Below are 22,472 nucleotides of genomic sequence, written 5' to 3'. Positions count from 1 at the left end.
AAATGTAGTGTAGAAGATAGATTATTTTATTTTTTATACTGAAGTCTTAATAATGTTGAATATTGTAAAAATAAAATATGTGAAGCAATATTAGAATTGCATGGCCTGACTGAAAGGTTTGTAGTTACACATTATAATACACCTGAAGAGTCTATAATAAGAAAAAAATATTACTAACAATTATATAATATTATTTCTTCTCATTTAGGGTCCAAGCCAAAACATACAATAAAAGTTGAAGTTATACCAAAACAGCCACCAAGCGCAACTGAAATACCAAAACATCCACAAGTCCCACAACAACCAATATACCCCCAGGTACCTATAGTTCCTTCACTTCCTGACCAGCCTGGACAACCTCAAGAACCTCAGTATCCAACTAAGCCGCAATCCCCATCTCAGCCAGGAAAACCTCAACTACCTCTAGATCCTACCAGTACAAAGCCAAAGCAACCACCAATGAAACCAGAGCCACCTACCTCTTCAGGGTCTATCGTTATACCACTGGATGCTCACCGCAATGGAGTCATTTTGGAGCATGGTCAAGCTGGCCCTCCTGGGAGATTGGTACAGACTGGATCAGTAAGGCCACAAGGTGCTGATGGAGAGCAAGATATGCAGATGTCAAAAGGTTTTGCTGGAGCACCAGGTAAGTTAGATATTTTTAGGGATTTTCCCTTCTCAGGAAAATTCTGTCTCCAAGCGCTGTTTCTTATACCAAAAACAAACTGTGATTTACTCACTCTCCCCAGGTCTAGCGCTGAGTCTCCGCCATTGCCCTAGAGTCTGTTTTTGTCTGCAGTGCTGACATCACGTCAACAGTGCTGTAGCCAATCATTGTACTTAGCAGCTTTGCCGAAGTAGTCTATTTATTTAACTCTCTACCATATCTAATCATGTTCCCTGTTCGGTTTTCTAGCTGTGCAAACTTGCTGACTCTCTACTACTTTTTGTTTCTCAATGTTCCTATCTTCACTTATAAATAGCAGATCAATAACTACAATTCACGAGCTGTGTGATGGCCACATGTCTCAGATTCTTTACTTTGTTAAAACAATTCTCATTGAGTCTATTTACAAAGATAAGATTGAGCTGTTAATGTAGAAAATTAGTTGAGAGACTCGTAACTGGAACTTAAAGAATTACTCAGTGTTGTTATTGTGTAATGACCTCCATCTTAATACAGGTCCTTCTCAAAAAATTAGCATATAGTGTTAAATTTCATTATTTACCATAATGTAATGATTACAATTAAACTTTCATATATTATAGATTCATTATCCACCAACTGAAATTTGTCAGGTCTTTTATTTTTTTAATACTGATGATTTTGGCATACAACTCCTGATAACCCAAAAAACCTGTCTCAATAAATTAGCATATCAAGAAAAGGTTCTCTAAACGACCTATTACCCTAATCTTCTGAATCAACTAATTAACTCTGAACACATGCAAAAGATACCTGAGGCTTTTATAAACTCCCTGCCTGGTTCATTACTCAAAACCCCCATCATGGGTAAGACTAGCGACCTGACAGATGTCAAGAAGGCCATCATTGACACCCTCAAGCAAGAGGGTAAGACCCAGAAAGAAATTTCTCAACAAATAGGCTGTTCCCAGAGTGCTGTATCAAGGCACCTCAATGGTAAGTCTGTTGGAAGGAAACAATGTGGCAGAAAACGCTGTACAACGAGAAGAGGAGACCGGACCCTGAGGAAGATTGTGGAGAAGGACCGATTCCAGACCTTGGGGAACCTGAGGAAGCAGTGGACTGAGTCTGGTGTGGAAACATCCAGAGCCACCGTGCACAGGCGTGTGCAGGAAATGGGCTACAGGTGCCGCATTCCCCAGGTAAAGCCACTTTTGAGCTACAGAGAAGCAGCACTGGACTGTTGCTAAGTGGTCCCAAGTACTTTTTTCTGATGAAAGCAAATTTTGCATGTCATTCGGAAATCAAGGTGCCAGAGTCTGGAGGAAGACTGGGGAGAAGGAAATGCCAAAATGCCTGAAGTCCAGTGTCAAGTACCCACGGTCAGTGATGGTGTGGGGTGCCATGTCAGCTGCTGGTGTTGGTCCACTGTGTTTCATCAAGGGCAGGGTCAATGCAGCTAGCTATCAGGAGATTTTGGAGCACTTCATGCTTCCATAGGCTGAAATGCTTTATGGAGATGAAGATTTCATTTTTCAGCACGACCTGGCACCTGCTCACAGTGCCAAAACCACTGGTAAATGGTTTACTGACCATGGTATTACTGTGCTCAATTGGCCTGCCAACTCTCCTGACCTGAACCCCATAGAGAATCTGTGGGATATTGTGAAGAGAAAGTTGAGAGACGCAAGACCCAACACTCTGGATGAGCTTAAGGCCGCTATTGAAGCATCCTGGGCCTCCATAACATCTCAGCAGTGTCACAGGCTGATTGCCTCCATGCCACGCCGCATTGAAGCAGTCATTTCTGCCAAAGGATTCCCGACCAAGTATTGAGTGCATAACTGAACATTATTATTTGTTGTTTTTTTTGTTTGTTATTAAAAAACACTTTTATTTGATTGGATGGGTGAAATATGCTAATTTATTGAGACAGGTTTTTTGGGTTATCAGGAGTTGTATGCCAAAATCATCAGTATTAAAACAATAAAAGACCTGACAAATTTCAGTTGGTGGATAATGAATCTATAATATATGAAAGTTTAATTGTAATCATTACATTATGGTAAATAATGAAATTTAACACTATATGCTAATTTTTTGAGAAGGACCTGTATACTGCACTTTGCCAGATATAAAGCCAGCGTTCATCAGGGGTCATCCCTAGGTCCTGATTACTTGACACATAGCAGTAAACTGTGTTAACTGAGCAATGAAACTAAACATACAGGGTGGGCCATGTGTATGGATACACCTAAATAAAATGGGAATGGTTGGTGATATCACCTTCCTGTTTGTGGCACTTTAGTATATGGAAGGGGGAAAACTTTTCAAGATGGATGGTAACCATGGTGGCCATTTTGAAGTTGGCCATTTTTGGATCCAACTTTATTTTTTAATGGGAAAAGGGTCATGTGACATATCAAACTTATTGAGAATTTCACAATAAATACAATGGTGCGCTTGGTTTTAACGTAACTTTATTATTTTGTGAGTTATTTCCAAGTTTCTCTTTGATTACAGCCATTGACATGTCACAGAAGTTAACACGTAAGGAGTGGATAGAAATTATGTTGATGTCTGGTACCCGGATTATTGCAACAGATTTTAATGCAAGACACCCTACGCAAGAAAATGGTCACCATTCCCATTTTATTTACGTGTATCCATATAAATGGCTCACCCAAAAAAGTTAACCCTGATCATTGAACATAATGTTCTGTGTAAACTGAGGGTACTGTTTCCAATTTTAGTTTTGCCCATTCTGCAAATTCAGCGCAACGGTCACCAGTCACCACCCATCTTGAAAAGTTTTCCCCGTCCCATATACTAATGTGCCACAAACAGTTGATATCACCAACCATTCTCATTTTATTTAGGTGTATCCATATACATGGCCCACCCTGTATAAGGTAATTGAATATATTTAAATTAAATAATACAGATGTGAGAATCAATTTGATACCCATCACCATTTTCACATACATGACCTCAGGTATGACCGAGCAAGCTTCCCCTTAATACTCTGTAGCTATCCCTTCACATGGTATAGCGCAACTAATTAGAAGGAACTATATCAGCCTCTATAAAAGCTGTGGCATGGAATACAGCAAACATTTTTTGATGATTTAGGATAGTTAGAGGACATTAGAGCTCATAGCTCAGCAACACAGATAATATTATGATCCGGTGACCTTGGAGCTGCATGAAAACTTTCACTGGAGTAGGTGGTAACTATACTGACCGCAAATCCTGATCTTAACACCGCAACTAGAAGTAGCCGTGGGGTGTACCTAACAAGCCCTAGACACCACGTCACAGCCGGAGGACTAAATACCCCTAAAGATGGAAATAGGAATACTACCTTGCCTCAGAGCAGAACTCCAAAGGATAGGCAGCCCCCCACAAATATTGGCTGTGAGTAGGAGAGAACAATTATGGAAACAGGAACACATGGGCTACTTGCACAGTGAACAAGTCTGTATGATCATGTTCACACACCACCAAGAAACCTGAAGACACAAAAGAGAATAGTAAAACCAAAAACACTCAGTTTGAAAAAATGTTGCAGTAATCCGCAAGTGCTAGTAAAAGATGTAAAAAACAGGGTATTTGGTTGATACGTTTTTTGCAAAAAATGTATACTAAGCTGCTCTACCAATCTTCACGGTATACCCTTATCAGAGCAGTCCTAACTAATGTATGCAATCCCTATCTGATGTATTTAAAAACCTGATCATCTGTATATAACCTGTGTGAACAGGGTTCAGAGAGGAAAAATCCATGTGTGCATACAGGGCAGAACAGCTTTTGTGCAGATAGCCCAAGAGGAGTGGTGGAACTCCCCAGTCTTGTAGACACAAGAGAACAATTATGGAAACAGGAACACATGGGCTACTTGCACAGTGAACAAGTCTGTATGATCATGTTCACACACCACCAAGAAACCTGAAGACACAAAAGAGAATAGTAAAACCAAAAACACTCAGTTTGAAAAAATGTTGCAGTAATCCGCAAGTGCTAGTAAAAGATGTAAAAAACAGGGTATTTGGTTGATACGTTTTTTGCAAAAAATGTATACTAAGCTGCTCTACCAATCTTCACGGTATACCCTTATCAGAGCAGTCCTAACTAATGTATGCAATCCCTATCTGATGTATTTAAAAACCTGATCATCTGTATATAACCTGTGTGAACAGGGTTCAGAGAGGAAAAATCCATGTGTGCATACAGGGCAGAACAGCTTTTGTGCAGATAGCCCAAGAGGAGTGGTGGAACTCCCCAGTCTTGTAGACACAAGAGAACAATTATGGAAACAGGAACACATGGGCTACTTGCACAGTGAACAAGTCTGTATGATCATGTTCACACACCACCAAGAAACCTGAAGACACAAAAGAGAATAGTAAAACCAAAAACACTCAGTTTGAAAAAATGTTGCAGTAATCCGCAAGTGCTAGTAAAAGATGTAAAAAACAGGGTATTTGGTTGATACGTTTTTTGCAAAAAATGTATACTAAGCTGCTCTACCAATCTTCACGGTATACCCTTATCAGAGCAGTCCTAACTAATGTATGCAATCCCTATCTGATGTATTTAAAAACCTGATCATCTGTATATAACCTGTGTGAACAGGGTTCAGAGAGGAAAAATCCATGTGTGCATACAGGGCAGAACAGCTTTTGTGCAGATAGCCCAAGAGGAGTGGTGGAACTCCCCAGTCTTGTAGACACAAGAGAACAATTATGGAAACAGGAACACATGGGCTACTTGCACAGTGAACAAGTCTGTATGATCATGTTCACACACCACCAAGAAACCTGAAGACACAAAAGAGAATAGTAAAACCAAAAACACTCAGTTTGAAAAAATGTTGCAGTAATCCGCAAGTGCTAGTAAAAGATGTAAAAAACAGGGTATTTGGTTGATACGTTTTTTGCAAAAAATGTATACTAAGCTGCTCTACCAATCTTCACGGTATACCCTTATCAGAGCAGTCCTAACTAATGTATGCAATCCCTATCTGATGTATTTAAAAACCTGATCATCTGTATATAACCTGTGTGAACAGGGTTCAGAGAGGAAAAATCCATGTGTGCATACAGGGCAGAACAGCTTTTGTGCAGATAGCCCAAGAGGAGTGGTGGAACTCCCCAGTCTTGTAGACACAAGAGAACAATTATGGAAACAGGAACACATGGGCTACTTGCACAGTGAACAAGTCTGTATGATCATGTTCACACACCACCAAGAAACCTGAAGACACAAAAGAGAATAGTAAAACCAAAAACACTCAGTTTGAAAAAATGTTGCAGTAATCCGCAAGTGCTAGTAAAAGATGTAAAAAACAGGGTATTTGGTTGATACGTTTTTTGCAAAAAATGTATACTAAGCTGCTCTACCAATCTTCACGGTATACCCTTATCAGAGCAGTCCTAACTAATGTATGCAATCCCTATCTGATGTATTTAAAAACCTGATCATCTGTATATAACCTGTGTGAACAGGGTTCAGAGAGGAAAAATCCATGTGTGCATACAGGGCAGAACAGCTTTTGTGCAGATAGCCCAAGAGGAGTGGTGGAACTCCCCAGTCTTGTAGACACAAGAGAACAATTATGGAAACAGGAACACATGGGCTACTTGCACAGTGAACAAGTCTGTATGATCATGTTCACACACCACCAAGAAACCTGAAGACACAAAAGAGAATAGTAAAACCAAAAACACTCAGTTTGAAAAAATGTTGCAGTAATCCGCAAGTGCTAGTAAAAGATGTAAAAAACAGGGTATTTGGTTGATACGTTTTTTGCAAAAAATGTATACTAAGCTGCTCTACCAATCTTCACGGTATACCCTTATCAGAGCAGTCCTAACTAATGTATGCAATCCCTATCTGATGTATTTAAAAACCTGATCATCTGTATATAACCTGTGTGAACAGGGTTCAGAGAGGAAAAATCCATGTGTGCATACAGGGCAGAACAGCTTTTGTGCAGATAGCCCAAGAGGAGTGGTGGAACTCCCCAGTCTTGTAGACACAAGAGAACAATTATGGAAACAGGAACACATGGGCTACTTGCACAGTGAACAAGTCTGTATGATCATGTTCACACACCACCAAGAAACCTGAAGACACAAAAGAGAATAGTAAAACCAAAAACACTCAGTTTGAAAAAATGTTGCAGTAATCCGCAAGTGCTAGTAAAAGATGTAAAAAACAGGGTATTTGGTTGATACGTTTTTTGCAAAAAATGTATACTAAGCTGCTCTACCAATCTTCACGGTATACCCTTATCAGAGCAGTCCTAACTAATGTATGCAATCCCTATCTGATGTATTTAAAAACCTGATCATCTGTATATAACCTGTGTGAACAGGGTTCAGAGAGGAAAAATCCATGTGTGCATACAGGGCAGAACAGCTTTTGTGCAGATAGCCCAAGAGGAGTGGTGGAACTCCCCAGTCTTGTAGACACAAGAGAACAATTATGGAAACAGGAACACATGGGCTACTTGCACAGTGAACAAGTCTGTATGATCATGTTCACACACCACCAAGAAACCTGAAGACACAAAAGAGAATAGTAAAACCAAAAACACTCAGTTTGAAAAAATGTTGCAGTAATCCGCAAGTGCTAGTAAAAGATGTAAAAAACAGGGTATTTGGTTGATACGTTTTTTGCAAAAAATGTATACTAAGCTGCTCTACCAATCTTCACGGTATACCCTTATCAGAGCAGTCCTAACTAATGTATGCAATCCCTATCTGATGTATTTAAAAACCTGATCATCTGTATATAACCTGTGTGAACAGGGTTCAGAGAGGAAAAATCCATGTGTGCATACAGGGCAGAACAGCTTTTGTGCAGATAGCCCAAGAGGAGTGGTGGAACTCCCCAGTCTTGTAGACACAAGAGAACAATTATGGAAACAGGAACACATGGGCTACTTGCACAGTGAACAAGTCTGTATGATCATGTTCACACACCACCAAGAAACCTGAAGACACAAAAGAGAATAGTAAAACCAAAAACACTCAGTTTGAAAAAATGTTGCAGTAATCCGCAAGTGCTAGTAAAAGATGTAAAAAACAGGGTATTTGGTTGATACGTTTTTTGCAAAAAATGTATACTAAGCTGCTCTACCAATCTTCACGGTATACCCTTATCAGAGCAGTCCTAACTAATGTATGCAATCCCTATCTGATGTATTTAAAAACCTGATCATCTGTATATAACCTGTGTGAACAGGGTTCAGAGAGGAAAAATCCATGTGTGCATACAGGGCAGAACAGCTTTTGTGCAGATAGCCCAAGAGGAGTGGTGGAACTCCCCAGTCTTGTAGACACAAGAGAACAATTATGGAAACAGGAACACATGGGCTACTTGCACAGTGAACAAGTCTGTATGATCATGTTCACACACCACCAAGAAACCTGAAGACACAAAAGAGAATAGTAAAACCAAAAACACTCAGTTTGAAAAAATGTTGCAGTAATCCGCAAGTGCTAGTAAAAGATGTAAAAAACAGGGTATTTGGTTGATACGTTTTTTGCAAAAAATGTATACTAAGCTGCTCTACCAATCTTCACGGTATACCCTTATCAGAGCAGTCCTAACTAATGTATGCAATCCCTATCTGATGTATTTAAAAACCTGATCATCTGTATATAACCTGTGTGAACAGGGTTCAGAGAGGAAAAATCCATGTGTGCATACACATACACATGTGTCTTCAGGTTTCTTGGTGGTGTGTGAACATGATCATACAGACTTGTTCACTGTGCAAGTAGCCCATGTGTTCCTGTTTCCATAATTGTTCTCTTGTGTCTACAAGACTGGGGAGTTCCACCACTCCTCTTGGGCTATCTGCACAAAAGCTGTTCTGCCCTGTATGCACACATGGATTTTTCCTCTCTGAACCCTGTTCACACAGGTTATATACAGATGATCAGGTTTTTAAATACATCAGATAGGGATTGCATACATTAGTTAGGACTGCTCTGATAAGGGTATACCGTGAAGATTGGTAGAGCAGCTTAGTATACATTTTTTGCAAAAAACGTATCAACCAAATACCCTGTTTTTTACATCTTTTACTAGCACTTGCGGATTACTGCAACATTTTTTCAAACTGAGTGTTTTTGGTTTTACTATTCTCTTTTGTGTCTTCAGGTTTCTTGGTGGTGTGTGAACATGATCATACAGACTTGTTCACTGTGCAAGTAGCCCATGTGTTCCTGTTTCCATAATTGTTCTCTTGTGTCTACAAGACTGGGGAGTTCCACCACTCCTCTTGGGCTATCTGCACAAAAGCTGTTCTGCCCTGTATGCACACATGGATTTTTCCTCTCTGAACCCTGTTCACACAGGTTATATACAGATGATCAGGTTTTTAAATACATCAGATAGGGATTGCATACATTAGTTAGGACTGCTCTGATAAGGGTATACCGTGAAGATTGGTAGAGCAGCTTAGTATACATTTTTTGCAAAAAACGTATCAACCAAATACCCTGTTTTTTACATCTTTTACTAGCACTTGCGGATTACTGCAACATTTTTTCAAACTGAGTGTTTTTGGTTTTACTATTCTCTTTTGTGTCTTCAGGTTTCTTGGTGGTGTGTGAACATGATCATACAGACTTGTTCACTGTGCAAGTAGCCCATGTGTTCCTGTTTCCATAATTGTTCTCTTGTGTCTACAAGACTGGGGAGTTCCACCACTCCTCTTGGGCTATCTGCACAAAAGCTGTTCTGCCCTGTATGCACACATGGATTTTTCCTCTCTGAACCCTGTTCACACAGGTTATATACAGATGATCAGGTTTTTAAATACATCAGATAGGGATTGCATACATTAGTTAGGACTGCTCTGATAAGGGTATACCGTGAAGATTGGTAGAGCAGCTTAGTATACATTTTTTGCAAAAAACGTATCAACCAAATACCCTGTTTTTTACATCTTTTACTAGCACTTGCGGATTACTGCAACATTTTTTCAAACTGAGTGTTTTTGGTTTTACTATTCTCTTTTGTGTCTTCAGGTTTCTTGGTGGTGTGTGAACATGATCATACAGACTTGTTCACTGTGCAAGTAGCCCATGTGTTCCTGTTTCCATAATTGTTCTCTTGTGTCTACAAGACTGGGGAGTTCCACCACTCCTCTTGGGCTATCTGCACAAAAGCTGTTCTGCCCTGTATGCACACATGGATTTTTCCTCTCTGAACCCTGTTCACACAGGTTATATACAGATGATCAGGTTTTTAAATACATCAGATAGGGATTGCATACATTAGTTAGGACTGCTCTGATAAGGGTATACCGTGAAGATTGGTAGAGCAGCTTAGTATACATTTTTTGCAAAAAACGTATCAACCAAATACCCTGTTTTTTACATCTTTTACTAGCACTTGCGGATTACTGCAACATTTTTTCAAACTGAGTGTTTTTGGTTTTACTATTCTCTTTTGTGTCTTCAGGTTTCTTGGTGGTGTGTGAACATGATCATACAGACTTGTTCACTGTGCAAGTAGCCCATGTGTTCCTGTTTCCATAATTGTTCTCTTGTGTCTACAAGACTGGGGAGTTCCACCACTCCTCTTGGGCTATCTGCACAAAAGCTGTTCTGCCCTGTATGCACACATGGATTTTTCCTCTCTGAACCCTGTTCACACAGGTTATATACAGATGATCAGGTTTTTAAATACATCAGATAGGGATTGCATACATTAGTTAGGACTGCTCTGATAAGGGTATACCGTGAAGATTGGTAGAGCAGCTTAGTATACATTTTTTGCAAAAAACGTATCAACCAAATACCCTGTTTTTTACATCTTTTACTAGCACTTGCGGATTACTGCAACATTTTTTCAAACTGAGTGTTTTTGGTTTTACTATTCTCTTTTGTGTCTTCAGGTTTCTTGGTGGTGTGTGAACATGATCATACAGACTTGTTCACTGTGCAAGTAGCCCATGTGTTCCTGTTTCCATAATTGTTCTCTTGTGTCTACAAGACTGGGGAGTTCCACCACTCCTCTTGGGCTATCTGCACAAAAGCTGTTCTGCCCTGTATGCACACATGGATTTTTCCTCTCTGAACCCTGTTCACACAGGTTATATACAGATGATCAGGTTTTTAAATACATCAGATAGGGATTGCATACATTAGTTAGGACTGCTCTGATAAGGGTATACCGTGAAGATTGGTAGAGCAGCTTAGTATACATTTTTTGCAAAAAACGTATCAACCAAATACCCTGTTTTTTACATCTTTTACTAGCACTTGCGGATTACTGCAACATTTTTTCAAACTGAGTGTTTTTGGTTTTACTATTCTCTTTTGTGTCTTGTGAGTAGGAGAGGAAAGACACACGCAGTCAGAAAACAGGATTTAGCACAAGAGGCCACTCTAGCTAAAATGGGAAAGGATAGGACAGAGTTCTGTGCGGTCAGTATTAAAACCCTTCCAAAAATATCCACAGCAGATTATACAAAAAATTCCTCCATCTAACTAAAGACGTGGAACGTATATCTGCAACTCCAGAGACTACTAAACTCATAGCAGGAATACAATAAAAAAACAAGCACACAGCTTGTGTGCTATAGAAAAAGAAACAGACACTTATCTTTGCTGAATTGGCAGCTAAGCAGGAGAAGCCAGACAGAGAACCAAGACTTCCCAAGAAACATTGACAACTGGCAAGGACAAATGAGTCCTGCAAACCTAAATACCCCAGTCAGAACTGCAATCAGCAGATATACCTGTCCAGGACTGCAGCCCAGAGACAACTGCATTACCACCAACAACCACCGGAGGGAGCCCAAAAGCAGAATTCACAACAGATAAGGAGCGAAAGCACTAAAACATTGGACAAATACTCCAGACATTAATGTATTGTACAACTGCAGCAGTGAATATTAAGTTATTAAGTTATTAAGGTTGAAGGAAGACTATAAGTCCATCTAGTTCAACCCATAGCCTAACCTAACATGCCCTAACATGTTGATCCAGAGGAAGGCAAAAAAAAACATGTGGCAAAGAGTAAGCTCCACCTTGGGGAAAAAAATTCCTTCCCGACTCCACATACGGCAATCAGACTAGTTCCCTGGATCAACACCCTATCAAGGAATCTAGTGTATATACCCTGTAACATTATACTTTTCCAGAAATGTATCCAGTCCCCTCTTAAATTTAAGTAATGAATCACTCATTACAACATCATACGGCAGAGAGTTCCATATTCTCACTGCTCTTACAGTAAAGAATCCGCGTCTGTTATTATGCTTATACCTTTTTTCCTCCAGACGTAGAGGATGCCCCCTTGTCCCTGTTTCAGGTCTATGATTGAAAAGATCATCAGAAAGGTCTTTGTACTGTCCCCTCATATATTTATACATTAAAATAAGATCACCCCTTAGTCTTCGTTTTTCCAAACTAAATAGCCCCAAGTGTAATAACCTATCTTGTTATTGCAGACCCCCCAGTCCTCTAATAACCTTGGTCGCTCTTCTCTGCACCCGCTCTAGTTCAGCTATGTCTTTCTTATACACCGGAGACCAGAACTGTGCACAGTATTCTAAGTGTGGTTGAACTAGTGACTTGTATAGAGGTAAAATTATGCTCTCCTCATGAGCATCTATGCCTCTTTTAATGCATCCCATTATTTTATTTGCCTTTGTAGCAGCTGCCTGACACTGGCCACTGAATATGAGTTTGTTATCCACCCATACACCCAGGTCTTTTTCATTGATGGTTTTGCCCAGAGTTTTAGAATTAAGCACATAATTATACATCTTATTACTTCTACCCAAGTGCATGACCTTACATTTATCCCCATTAAAGCTCATTTGCCATTTATCAGCCCAAGCTTCTAGTTTACATAAATCATCCTGTAATATAAAATTCTCCTCCCCTGTATTGATTACCCTGCAGAGTTTAGTGTCATCTGCAAATATTGAAATTCTACTCTGAATGCCCCCTACAAGGTCATTAATAAATATGTTAAAAAGAAGAGGGCCCAATACTGACCCCTGTGGTACCCCACTGCTAACCGCTACCCAGTCCGAGTGTGCTGCATTAATAACCACCATTTGTTTCCTATCCCTGAACCAGCTCTCAACCCACTTACACATATTTTCCCCTATCCCCATTATTCTCATTTTATGTATCAACCTTTTGTGTGGCACCGTATAAAAAGCTTTTGAAAAGTCCATATACACTACATCCACTGGGTTCCCTTGGTCCAGTCCGGAACTTACCTCTTCATAGAAACTGATCAAATTAGTCTGACATGAACGGTCCCTAGTAAACCCATGCTGATACTGGGTCATGAGGTTATTCCTCTTCAGATACTCCAGTATAGCATCCCTTAGAATGCCCTCCAGGATTTTACCCACAGTAGAGGTTAAGCTTACTGGCCTATAATTTCCGAGTTCAGTTTTTGTCCCCGTTTTGAATATTGACACAACATTTGCTATACGCCAGTCCTGTGGTACAGACCCTGTTATTATGGATTAATTATTATGAATTAAAGATTAAAAATAATGGTCTATCAATGACTGTACTTAATTCCTGCAGTACTCGAGGGTGTATCCCATCCGGGCCCGGAGATTTGTCAATTTTAGTGATTTTTAGACGCCATCACACTTCCTGCTGGGTTAAGCAGGTGACATTTAATTGGGAATTTTTATCACTAGTCATTTTGTCTGCCATGGGATTTTCTTTTGTAAATACTGATGAAAAAAAGTCATTTAGCATATTGGCTTTTTCCTCATCCTCATCCACCATTTCACCCAGACTATTTTTAAGGGGGCCAACACTATCATTTTTTAGTTTCTCTGTCTCAATCTTTGCTGCCTTGATTTGCTTTTTACAGAATTTATTTAATTTTTGTATTTATTTAATGCCTCATCACTACCTACTTCCTTTAATTCTCTAAATGCTTTCTTTTTGTCACTTATTGCGCCCATTACAGCTCTATTTAGCCATATTGGTTTCCTCCTATTTCTAGTATGTTTATTCCCATACGGTATATACTGTGCACAGGTCCTATCCAGGATGCTAATAAACATCTCCCATTTTCTTTGTGTATTTTTGTGTCTCAGGATATCGTCCCAGTTAATTGCACCAAGATCCTCTCTCATCCTTTGGAAATTTGCCCTCCTGAAGTTTAGTGTCCTTGTAACCCCTCTATTACACATCTTTTTAAAGGATACATGAAAACTTATTATTTTGTGATCACTATTTCCCAAGTGACCCCCAACCCTTATATTGGATATGCGGTCTGGCCTGTTGGTTAATATTAGGTCTAGCAGTGCCCCCCTTCTTGTTGGGTCCTGAACCAGTTGTGAAAGGTAATTGTCTCTCATAGTTGTCAAAAACTGATTACCTTTGCTGGAACTGCAGGTTTCTGTTCCCCAATCTATTTCAGGGTAGTTGAAGGCCCCCATAATAATGACTTCCCCTTGAGTTGCAGCTTCATCTATTTGCTTTACGAGGATATTCTCCATTGCTTCCATTATTTTTGGAGATTTATAACAAACCCCTATCAGTAATTTATTATTTTCTCATTAAATTCACCTATATTATCACGCAGGATGGGTTTTAAGGACAATTTTACATATACACACACCCCACCCCCTCGCTTATCTGTATGGTCATTTCTGAACAGACTATAGACCTGCAAGTTAACAGCCCAGTCATGGCTCTCATCCAGCCATGTTTCAGATATCCCCACCATGTCATAATTATGCTCCAACAACATTAGTTCTAATTCGTCCATTTTGTTGGCGAGGCTTCTGGCATTAGTATACATGCACTTGATGTTCCTCTCTGTACCTCTATTCTTTCTTAAATTATTAACTGTTCTAACCCCACCCCCCATGCCACCGCCACCCCCAACTTCCTTATTTGTGCCCAGGTATCTGTCTGCACTATCTTCCCCTCCTATAAATTGAATACCCTCCCCCCAATCCATAGTTTAAACACTCCTCCAACCTTCTAGCCATTTTCTCCCCCAGCACAGCTGCACCTTCCCCATTGAGGTGCAGTCCATCCCTAGCGTAGAGCCTGTAGCCAACTGAGAAGTCGGCCCAGTTCTGCAGGAACCTAAACCCCACCTTCCTACACCAATTCTTGAGCCACTTATTAACCTCCCTAATCTCCCATTGCCTCTCTGGTGTGGCACGTGGTACAGGCAGTATTTCAGAAAATACCACGTTGGAGGTCCTTGTTTTTAGCTTGTAGCCTAATTCCCTGAAATCATCTTTAAGGACCTTCCACCTACCTCTAACTTTGTCATTTGTGCCAATGTGCACCATGACCGCTGGGTCCTCACCAGCCCCTCCCAGTAATCTGTCCACCTGATCGGTGATGTGTCGGACTCGAGCGCCAGGTAGGCAGCACACTGTTCGACGATCCCTGTCTTTGTGACAGATTGCCCTATCTGTTCCCCTAATAATTGAGTCCCCCACTACCAGCACCTGTCTGACCTGCCCTGCTCTCTTATTTCCTTCCTTACTGGAGCAGTCACTCCTCCAGCTTTCAGAGGACATGCCTGGCTGCAGCAGTGCTACCCCTGTACTGGCACCCCCCTCATTTGCCAACTTAGCAAACTTATTGGGGTGTTCCAGATCAGGACTAGCCTCTCTGGCACTCTTCCCTCTACCCTGCTTTCAAACTGTCACCCAGCTTGCTACTTCACCGTCCTGCAGCTCCATCCTACCATCCCCCCCTCATCTATCCCATTGAGCGTCTGCTCCGTGAGCAGAAGACTCCTCTCCATATTGTCTATGGATCTCAGTGTTTCCAGCTGCACATTTAGATTCAGAATCTGGGTTTCCAAATGCACAACATGCTCACATCTCGCACAGCAGTATGCACCCTTGACCGGCTGCTCAAGGATTGCATACATGTGGCAAGATGTGCACTGGATGGCATTAACAAGAGTGGAGCACATTTCCTAATGGGGATTGCACCAGACAAAAAAGTTAAATAAAAAAAAGAAAAAATAAATACAAAGTATTAATAAAAAACAGACAGTAATTCTTCCCTTGGAAACTCCCTGAATCCAAAGTCACTGAATCACAAGTCACACTTACGCTCAGCTCACACTCAGCTCGCTCACACTCGCTATGCTGAAGATTTATAGATTTTTTTTTCTCTAGTTCCCCTCAACAGCAATCCACCTTGCTGTTCAAATGCACTTCCAAAAAGGAATAATGATATGATGAAAGTAGCAGTCTGTGAATAATACAGATTCAATTAATAGCGGAGGACCGAGAAGCGAGAGGTGCCAGCAGTAATGCCATGCCAGACTTAGTATGATTGATCAGTGATAAAATGTAGCAGACATCTGTCCGGCTGCGTTTAAATTACAGTTGCATTTTTTTTTCTTCAAGATTAATAGGAGGCATCAGCAGGACGGCAAAATATGTTTTTTAAGAAAAAATATCTGAAATCAGTCTCAATCAGAGAAGGTGTGCTTTCTTTCTTGCCAATTTTTTTTCGCTCATCTGTTTAAACAGTTACATTTTACATTCATACACAGCCCAACAATACAGTGCCTTATTGCAGGTGTTGACTTTTTGCATGTGTACATATCTAACATTTCCAGTTATTATTATTATTATAATTATTATTACATTTTGGTGCATCTCACAAAATTAGAATATCATCAAAAAGTTCATTTATTTCAGTTCAATTTCAGTTATTACAGCCAATGAAAACCCAAACGTCATTGTCTCAATAAATTAGAATATTTTATAACACCAGCTGGAAAAAATTATTTTAAAATCCAAAATGTTGGCCTACTGAGATGTATATTCAGTAAATGCACTCAATACTCGGGACTCCTTTGGCATCAATTACTGCATCAATTCGGCATGGCATGGAAGCGATCAGGCTGTAGCACTGCTGAGGTGTTATAGAAGCCCAGGTTGCTTTGATAGCAGCCTTCAGCTCGTCTGCTTTGTTGGGTCTGGTGTCTCTCATCTTCTTCTTGACAATACCCCATACATTCTCAATCATTGATTGTGAATAATTCACACTAGACCTTGGACCTCAAGATCCCAGAGTCTGGAGGAAGAGTGGAGAGACAGACAATTCAAGCTGCTTTTAGGTCTAATGTGAAGTTTCCACAGTCAGTGATGGTTTGGGGAGCCATGTCATCTGCTGGTGTAGATGCACTGTGTTTTATCAAGACCAAAGTCAGCATGGCCATCTACCAGGAAATTTTGGAGCACTTCATGCTTCCCTCTGCCGACAAGCTTTTTAGAGTTGGAAATGTCATTCTATAGCAAGACTTGGCACCTGTCCACACTGCCAAAAGTACCAATACTTGGTTTAAAAACAACAGTATCACTGTGCTTGATTGCCCAGCAAACTCGTCTGAATCTATGTGAAGATGTGAGACACAAGATCCAACAATCCAGATGAACTGAAGGCTGCTATCAAAGCAACCTGGGCTTCCATGACACCTTAGCAGTGCCCCAGGCTGATTGCCTCCATGCCACGCGGCATTGATGCAGTAATTGATGCCAAAGGAACCCCCAATAAGTATTGAGTGAATTTACTGAATATACATTTCAGTAGGCCAACAATTCGGATTTTTTTCGAGCTGGTATTATAAAGTATTCTAATTTACTGAGATAATGACTTTTTCGGTTTTCATTTGGCTATAAACCATAATCATCAACATTAACAGAAATAAACACTTGAAATACATCACTCTGTTTTTAATGACTCTGTATAAAATTTGAGTTTCACTTTTTGTATTGAAGAACTGAAATAAATAAACTTTTTGATGATATTCTAATTTTGTGAGATGCAGCTGTATGTAAAGTCTCTCAGTGCACTGTATTATTTAATGGGCTCTTGGTTACTACCAGGCTTCCATCCATTTCCATGGTGAGGTCACTTTGGCATTACTGAGGCTGGATCAAAGAGCTCAAAAGTCATTTCAAGGCAATTGAAGGCTTTGCAGTTTTGAAATTCATAGCAAATGAATATGCTTGAAATCAAATTTGATTATCTCTAGTAAACAATACACAGCAAATGTCCTCTTCTTACCAGAAACCTACTTTCTCTTACAGGTTACCCCAAGCCAACAAGGGATACAAAAGGTAAAAATTCTAGTTTATATTATTTCTTAATTATGTGAAATGCATAGGTCTATAGGTTGACCTCATGGGGTACCATTACAATTTTTAGTGTTTTCAAACCTGTTAAAAACATTTACTGGCTTGTCTGAAATAACATACATGCACGAACTCTGTATATAGTGTACAGATAATACAGTGATCACCAGTGACATTATACACAGAAGCTCTGTACATATTTTTTTATATTTTTGCATGTGGCTGGTGTTATTTTCTACATTCCTAATCTAGAATTCATTGAAATACAAGCTTTTTGTCCTCATATTTGTGGCCTTGGATAAGGGCATCATTCCAAATTATATCTTTTCATTTGCTTGCATAACACAAGCCTATTTCACAGCGCTGCTTAAAGATTGTCAGCCTTCATCAGTCAGGGTCCCCAAGAGACAAACTATCTAATTTCGCTAAACAGACTGGTTAACATCCTATGAAATTAGTCCTGCAATCAAATAATATTATAGTGTGGGCGACAACGCATAAAAATAACACATATAGACTCCAAGCAAATGTTGCTATTGGTTAAGTTTGAATCCAGGACCTCAGGATAACAGTGCTAACTTATTTCATCCTTGTTTATATAAAATAAAGAAAGTTTTGAACAAGTTTCAAAAGTTTGGCTTGATGTACACTACCCAACTGGCATCATTAGTCAATGATCAGCAACATGTTTCAAGATCAGCAGTGATTTAATGGCCTGTCTAGACATGCAGAATAGGAATTTAAGGGTACCATACTGGCAACATTTTCAGCCCCCGTTGCCCACGTTTCACCCCAGCTATGCCTCCACCCCTCGAACCTTCCACAGTCCCACCGCTCACTCTCGGAAAAACTCCACGTCTGCACCTCACCCATCATACATTAACAGTTCCCATCGAAAACCATATCACTTACCATACATCAGCTTCTGTTTTGGCCAAAAGATTTTTTTAACCCCTTTACCCTCTAGGGTGGTTTGCATGTTAATTTCCAAGCCAATTTTTACAATTCTGACCACTGTCCCTTTATGAGGTTATAACTCTGGAACGCTTGAACAGATCCCAGTGATTCTGACACTGTTTTCTCGTGACATATTGTACTTCATGATAGTGGTAAAATTTCTTTGATATGACTTGTGTATATTTGTGAAAAAAACTGAAATTTTGCAAAAATTTTGAAAATTTCACAATTTTCCAACTTTGAATTTTCATGCCCCTAAATCACACAGATATTTCACACAAAATAGTTATTAAGTAACATTTTCCACATGTTTACTTTACATCAGCACAATTTTGGAACATATTTTTTTTTGTTCGGAAGTTATAAGGGTTAAAAGTTGACCAGCGATTTCTCATTTTTACAACACCATTTTTTTTAGGGACCACATCACATTTGAAGTCACTTTGAGGGGTCTATGTGATAGAAAATACCCAAAAAGTGACACAATTCTAAAAACTGCACCCATCAAGGTACTCAAAACCACATTCAAGAAGTTTATTATCCCTTCATGTGCTTCACAGGAATTTTTGGAATTTTTAAAAAAAAATTAACATTTAACTTTTTTTCACAAAAAATTTACTTAAGATCCAATTTATTTTATTTTACCAAGAGTAACAGGAGAAATTAGACCACAAACATTGTTGTGCAATTTGTCCTGAGTACACCGATATCTCATATATGGGGGTAAACCACTGGGCGAATTGCAGAGCTCGGAAGGGGAAGGAGCGCCATTTGACTTTTCAATGCAAAATTGGCTGGAATTGAGATCGGACGCCATGTTGCGTTTGGAGAGCCCCTGATGTTCCTAAACAGTGGAAACTCCTCACAAGTGACACCATTTTGGAACCCAACCCTACCCACACCACTAACCCCAACACACACTTAACCCCAACACACCCCTAACCCTAATCCCAACCCTAACCCTAATCCCAACTGTACACGTCATCCAAACCCTAACCCCAACTTTAGCCCTAACCCTAATGGGAAAATGGAAATTAATACTTTTTTTTAATTTTATTATTTTTCCCTAACTAAGGGGGTGATAAAGTGGGGTTTGATTTACTATTTATAGCGGGTTTTTATGTTTGGCAGCTATCACACACTAACAGACGCTTTTTATTGCAAAAAATAGTTTTTGCATCATCACATTTTGAGAGCTATTATTTTTCCATATTTTGGCCTACAAAGTCATGTGAGGTCTTGTTTTTTGCGGGACAATTTGGAGTTTTTTATTGGCATCATTTTCGGGCACATGACATTTTTTGATCACTTTTTATTCCGATTTTTGTGAGGCAAAATGAACAAAAACCAGCAATTCATGAATTTCTTTCGGGGGAAGGGGTGTTTATACTGTTCCGCTTGTGGTAAAATTGATAAAGCAGTTTTATTCTTTGGGTCAGTACGATGACAGCGATACCTCATTTATATAATTTTTTTGTTTTGGTGCTTTTATACAATAAAAACTATTTTATATAAAAAAATTATTTTTGCATCACTTTATTTTGAGAGCTATAACTTTTTTATTTTTCTGGTGATGGAGCTATATAAGGGGGATTGTTTTTTGTGGGACAAGATGACATTTTAGTGGTACCACGTTTATTTATATCCGTCTTTTTGATCATGTGTCATTCCACATTTTGGTCGGTGGTATGATGATAAAGCATTGGTTTTTTGCCTTGTTTTTTTTTTACAGTGTTCATTGAAGGAGCTAACTAGTGGGATACCTTTATAGGTCGGGTCATTACGGACGTGGCAATACCAAATATATGTACTTTGATTGTTTAGATTGCTTTTTTTTAATTCAAATATTCATTTAATGATAGAATAAATATTGTTTTTTTATTATTATTTTTTCAAATATTTTTACAAGTATTTAAAACAAATTTTTTAATGTATTCTTGGTTTTACAGTTTGTCACACTATGGGACACTCTTTGTCTGCAGGCTGATCGCTTCTACAGCATGCAGATCTGCATGCTATAGAAGCTGTCAGCGCTACAGCTTCTGTACACTGACACTGAGAGACTTCCTGATATGCACTGTTGTGAGTTCCGTTCTGGAGCTCCCTTCTGTGGTTGCTAATGGTATGTTTGCGAATTCTGCCCTTGGGCTCCCTCTGGTGGTTTCGAGTGGAACTGCTGCTCCGTTAGGTAGCTGTAGCAGCTGCCTTCACTAATCGCCTTGCCTGGGTTTGTTATTTAAACCTGCTCTGGGCTTTAGTCCATGCCTGCTGTCAATGTTCTTGGTTGGATTTGATTCTTCCCTTGGATTTCTCATATGGCCAGTCCTTGTCTGCAAAAGATAAGTTTTGCTAGTTTGTTTGTCCATTTGTTTGGACTCTATTGCTTTGCATTTTGTCTCTTTTGTCCAGCTTGTCCTTATGTCTTATTCAGGCTGGCTGGAAGCTCTGGGAAAGCAGATTTGCCCCTCCACACCATGAGTCGGTGTGGAGTTCATTTTTGTAAACTCTGCGTGGATTTTGTAGTTTTTAATACTGACCGCACAGTATCCTTTGCTCTCTGTCTATCTAGTTTAGTATTGGCCTCCCCTTTGCTGAATTCTAATTTCATTTCTGTGTTCGTCATTTCCCTCTCCTTTCACAGTCAATATTTGTGGGGGGCTGTCTTTCCTTTTGGGGGTTTCTCTGAGGCAAGATAGCTTTCTATTTCCTTCTTTAGGGGTAGTTATATCTTAGGCTGTGACGAGGTGTCTAGGGAGTGTCAGGAACATCCCACGGCTATTTCTAGTTGTGTTGTTAGGATTAGGGATTGCGGTCAGTAGAGATACCACCTTCTCAGAGCTCGTTCCATGTTGCGTTTTATCCACCAGGTCATTTCAGTGTGGCCTCTTAACCACCAGGTCATAACAGTACAGCAGGCCCAGAATGAATTGAATGCGTCTCAAAAGAAGGAAAAAAAAAAAGAGTTCTGAACCATTTTTTTTCTGTGCTCTGTTCTGCCTTTTTTTTTCCTCTTGATATCTGGGTGGTGCTGGATATATGCTCTGGTATGGAGGTTCAGGGTTTGTTTTCTCGTGTGGATCAACTTGCTGCAAGAGTCCAGAGTATCCAAGATTATATTGTTCAGACTCCGGCTCTAGAGCCAAGAATTCCTACTCCTGATTTGTTTTTTGGGGACATATCCAAGTTTTTGAACTTTAAAAATAGCTGCAAATTGTTTTTTGCTTTGAAACCCTGTTCTTCTGGTGATCCCATTCAGCAAGTGAAAATCATCTTATCCTTACTGCGTGGTGATCCTCAAGACTGGGCATTTGCTCTTGAAACAGGGAATCCGACATTATTGAATGTAGATGCATTTTTTCAGGCGCTCGGATTGTTGTATGACGAACCTAACTCTGTAGAGCATGCTGAGAAAACACTGTTGACCCTGTGTCAGGGTCAGGAAGTGGCAGAGTTATATTGCCAGAAATTTAGAAAATGGTCTATGCTCACTAAATGGAATGAAGAGGCGCTGGCTGCTATTTTCAGAAAAGGTCTTTCTGAAACCATTAAAGATGTTATGGTGGGCTTTCCTGCGCCTGCCGGTTTGAGCGAGTCTATGTCTCTAGCCATTCAGATTGATCGGCGCTTGCGTGAGCGCAAAGCGGTGCACCATATGGTAGTGTCCTCTGAGCGAAGTCCTGAGCCTATGCAATGTGATAGGATTTTGACTAGAGCAGAAAGACAGAA

At 39.8% G+C, this 22,472-nt stretch overlaps 1 protein-coding gene across 1 annotated transcript in view; it reads left to right on the top strand.

The window, feature by feature from the left end:
• The window catches only part of EMILIN2 (elastin microfibril interfacer 2), a 135,372-nt gene that overhangs the window by 75,134 nt on the left and 37,766 nt on the right, over nucleotides 1–22,472 (top strand). The window contains exons 5-6 of the mRNA XM_069731149.1: nucleotides 209–649; nucleotides 17,745–17,774. Of these exons, the coding sequence (XP_069587250.1) occupies nucleotides 209–649; nucleotides 17,745–17,774 (471 nt within the window). The remainder of the gene's footprint in view (nucleotides 1–208; nucleotides 650–17,744; nucleotides 17,775–22,472) is intronic.

The sequence above is a fragment of the Ranitomeya imitator genome, chromosome 6 (genome assembly GCF_032444005.1).
Source record: "Ranitomeya imitator isolate aRanImi1 chromosome 6, aRanImi1.pri, whole genome shotgun sequence".
Taxonomy (NCBI): domain Eukaryota; kingdom Metazoa; phylum Chordata; class Amphibia; order Anura; family Dendrobatidae; genus Ranitomeya; species Ranitomeya imitator.
The sequence above is the reverse complement of the archived record's forward strand: the minus strand, read 5'-3'. Positions and strand labels throughout refer to the sequence as shown.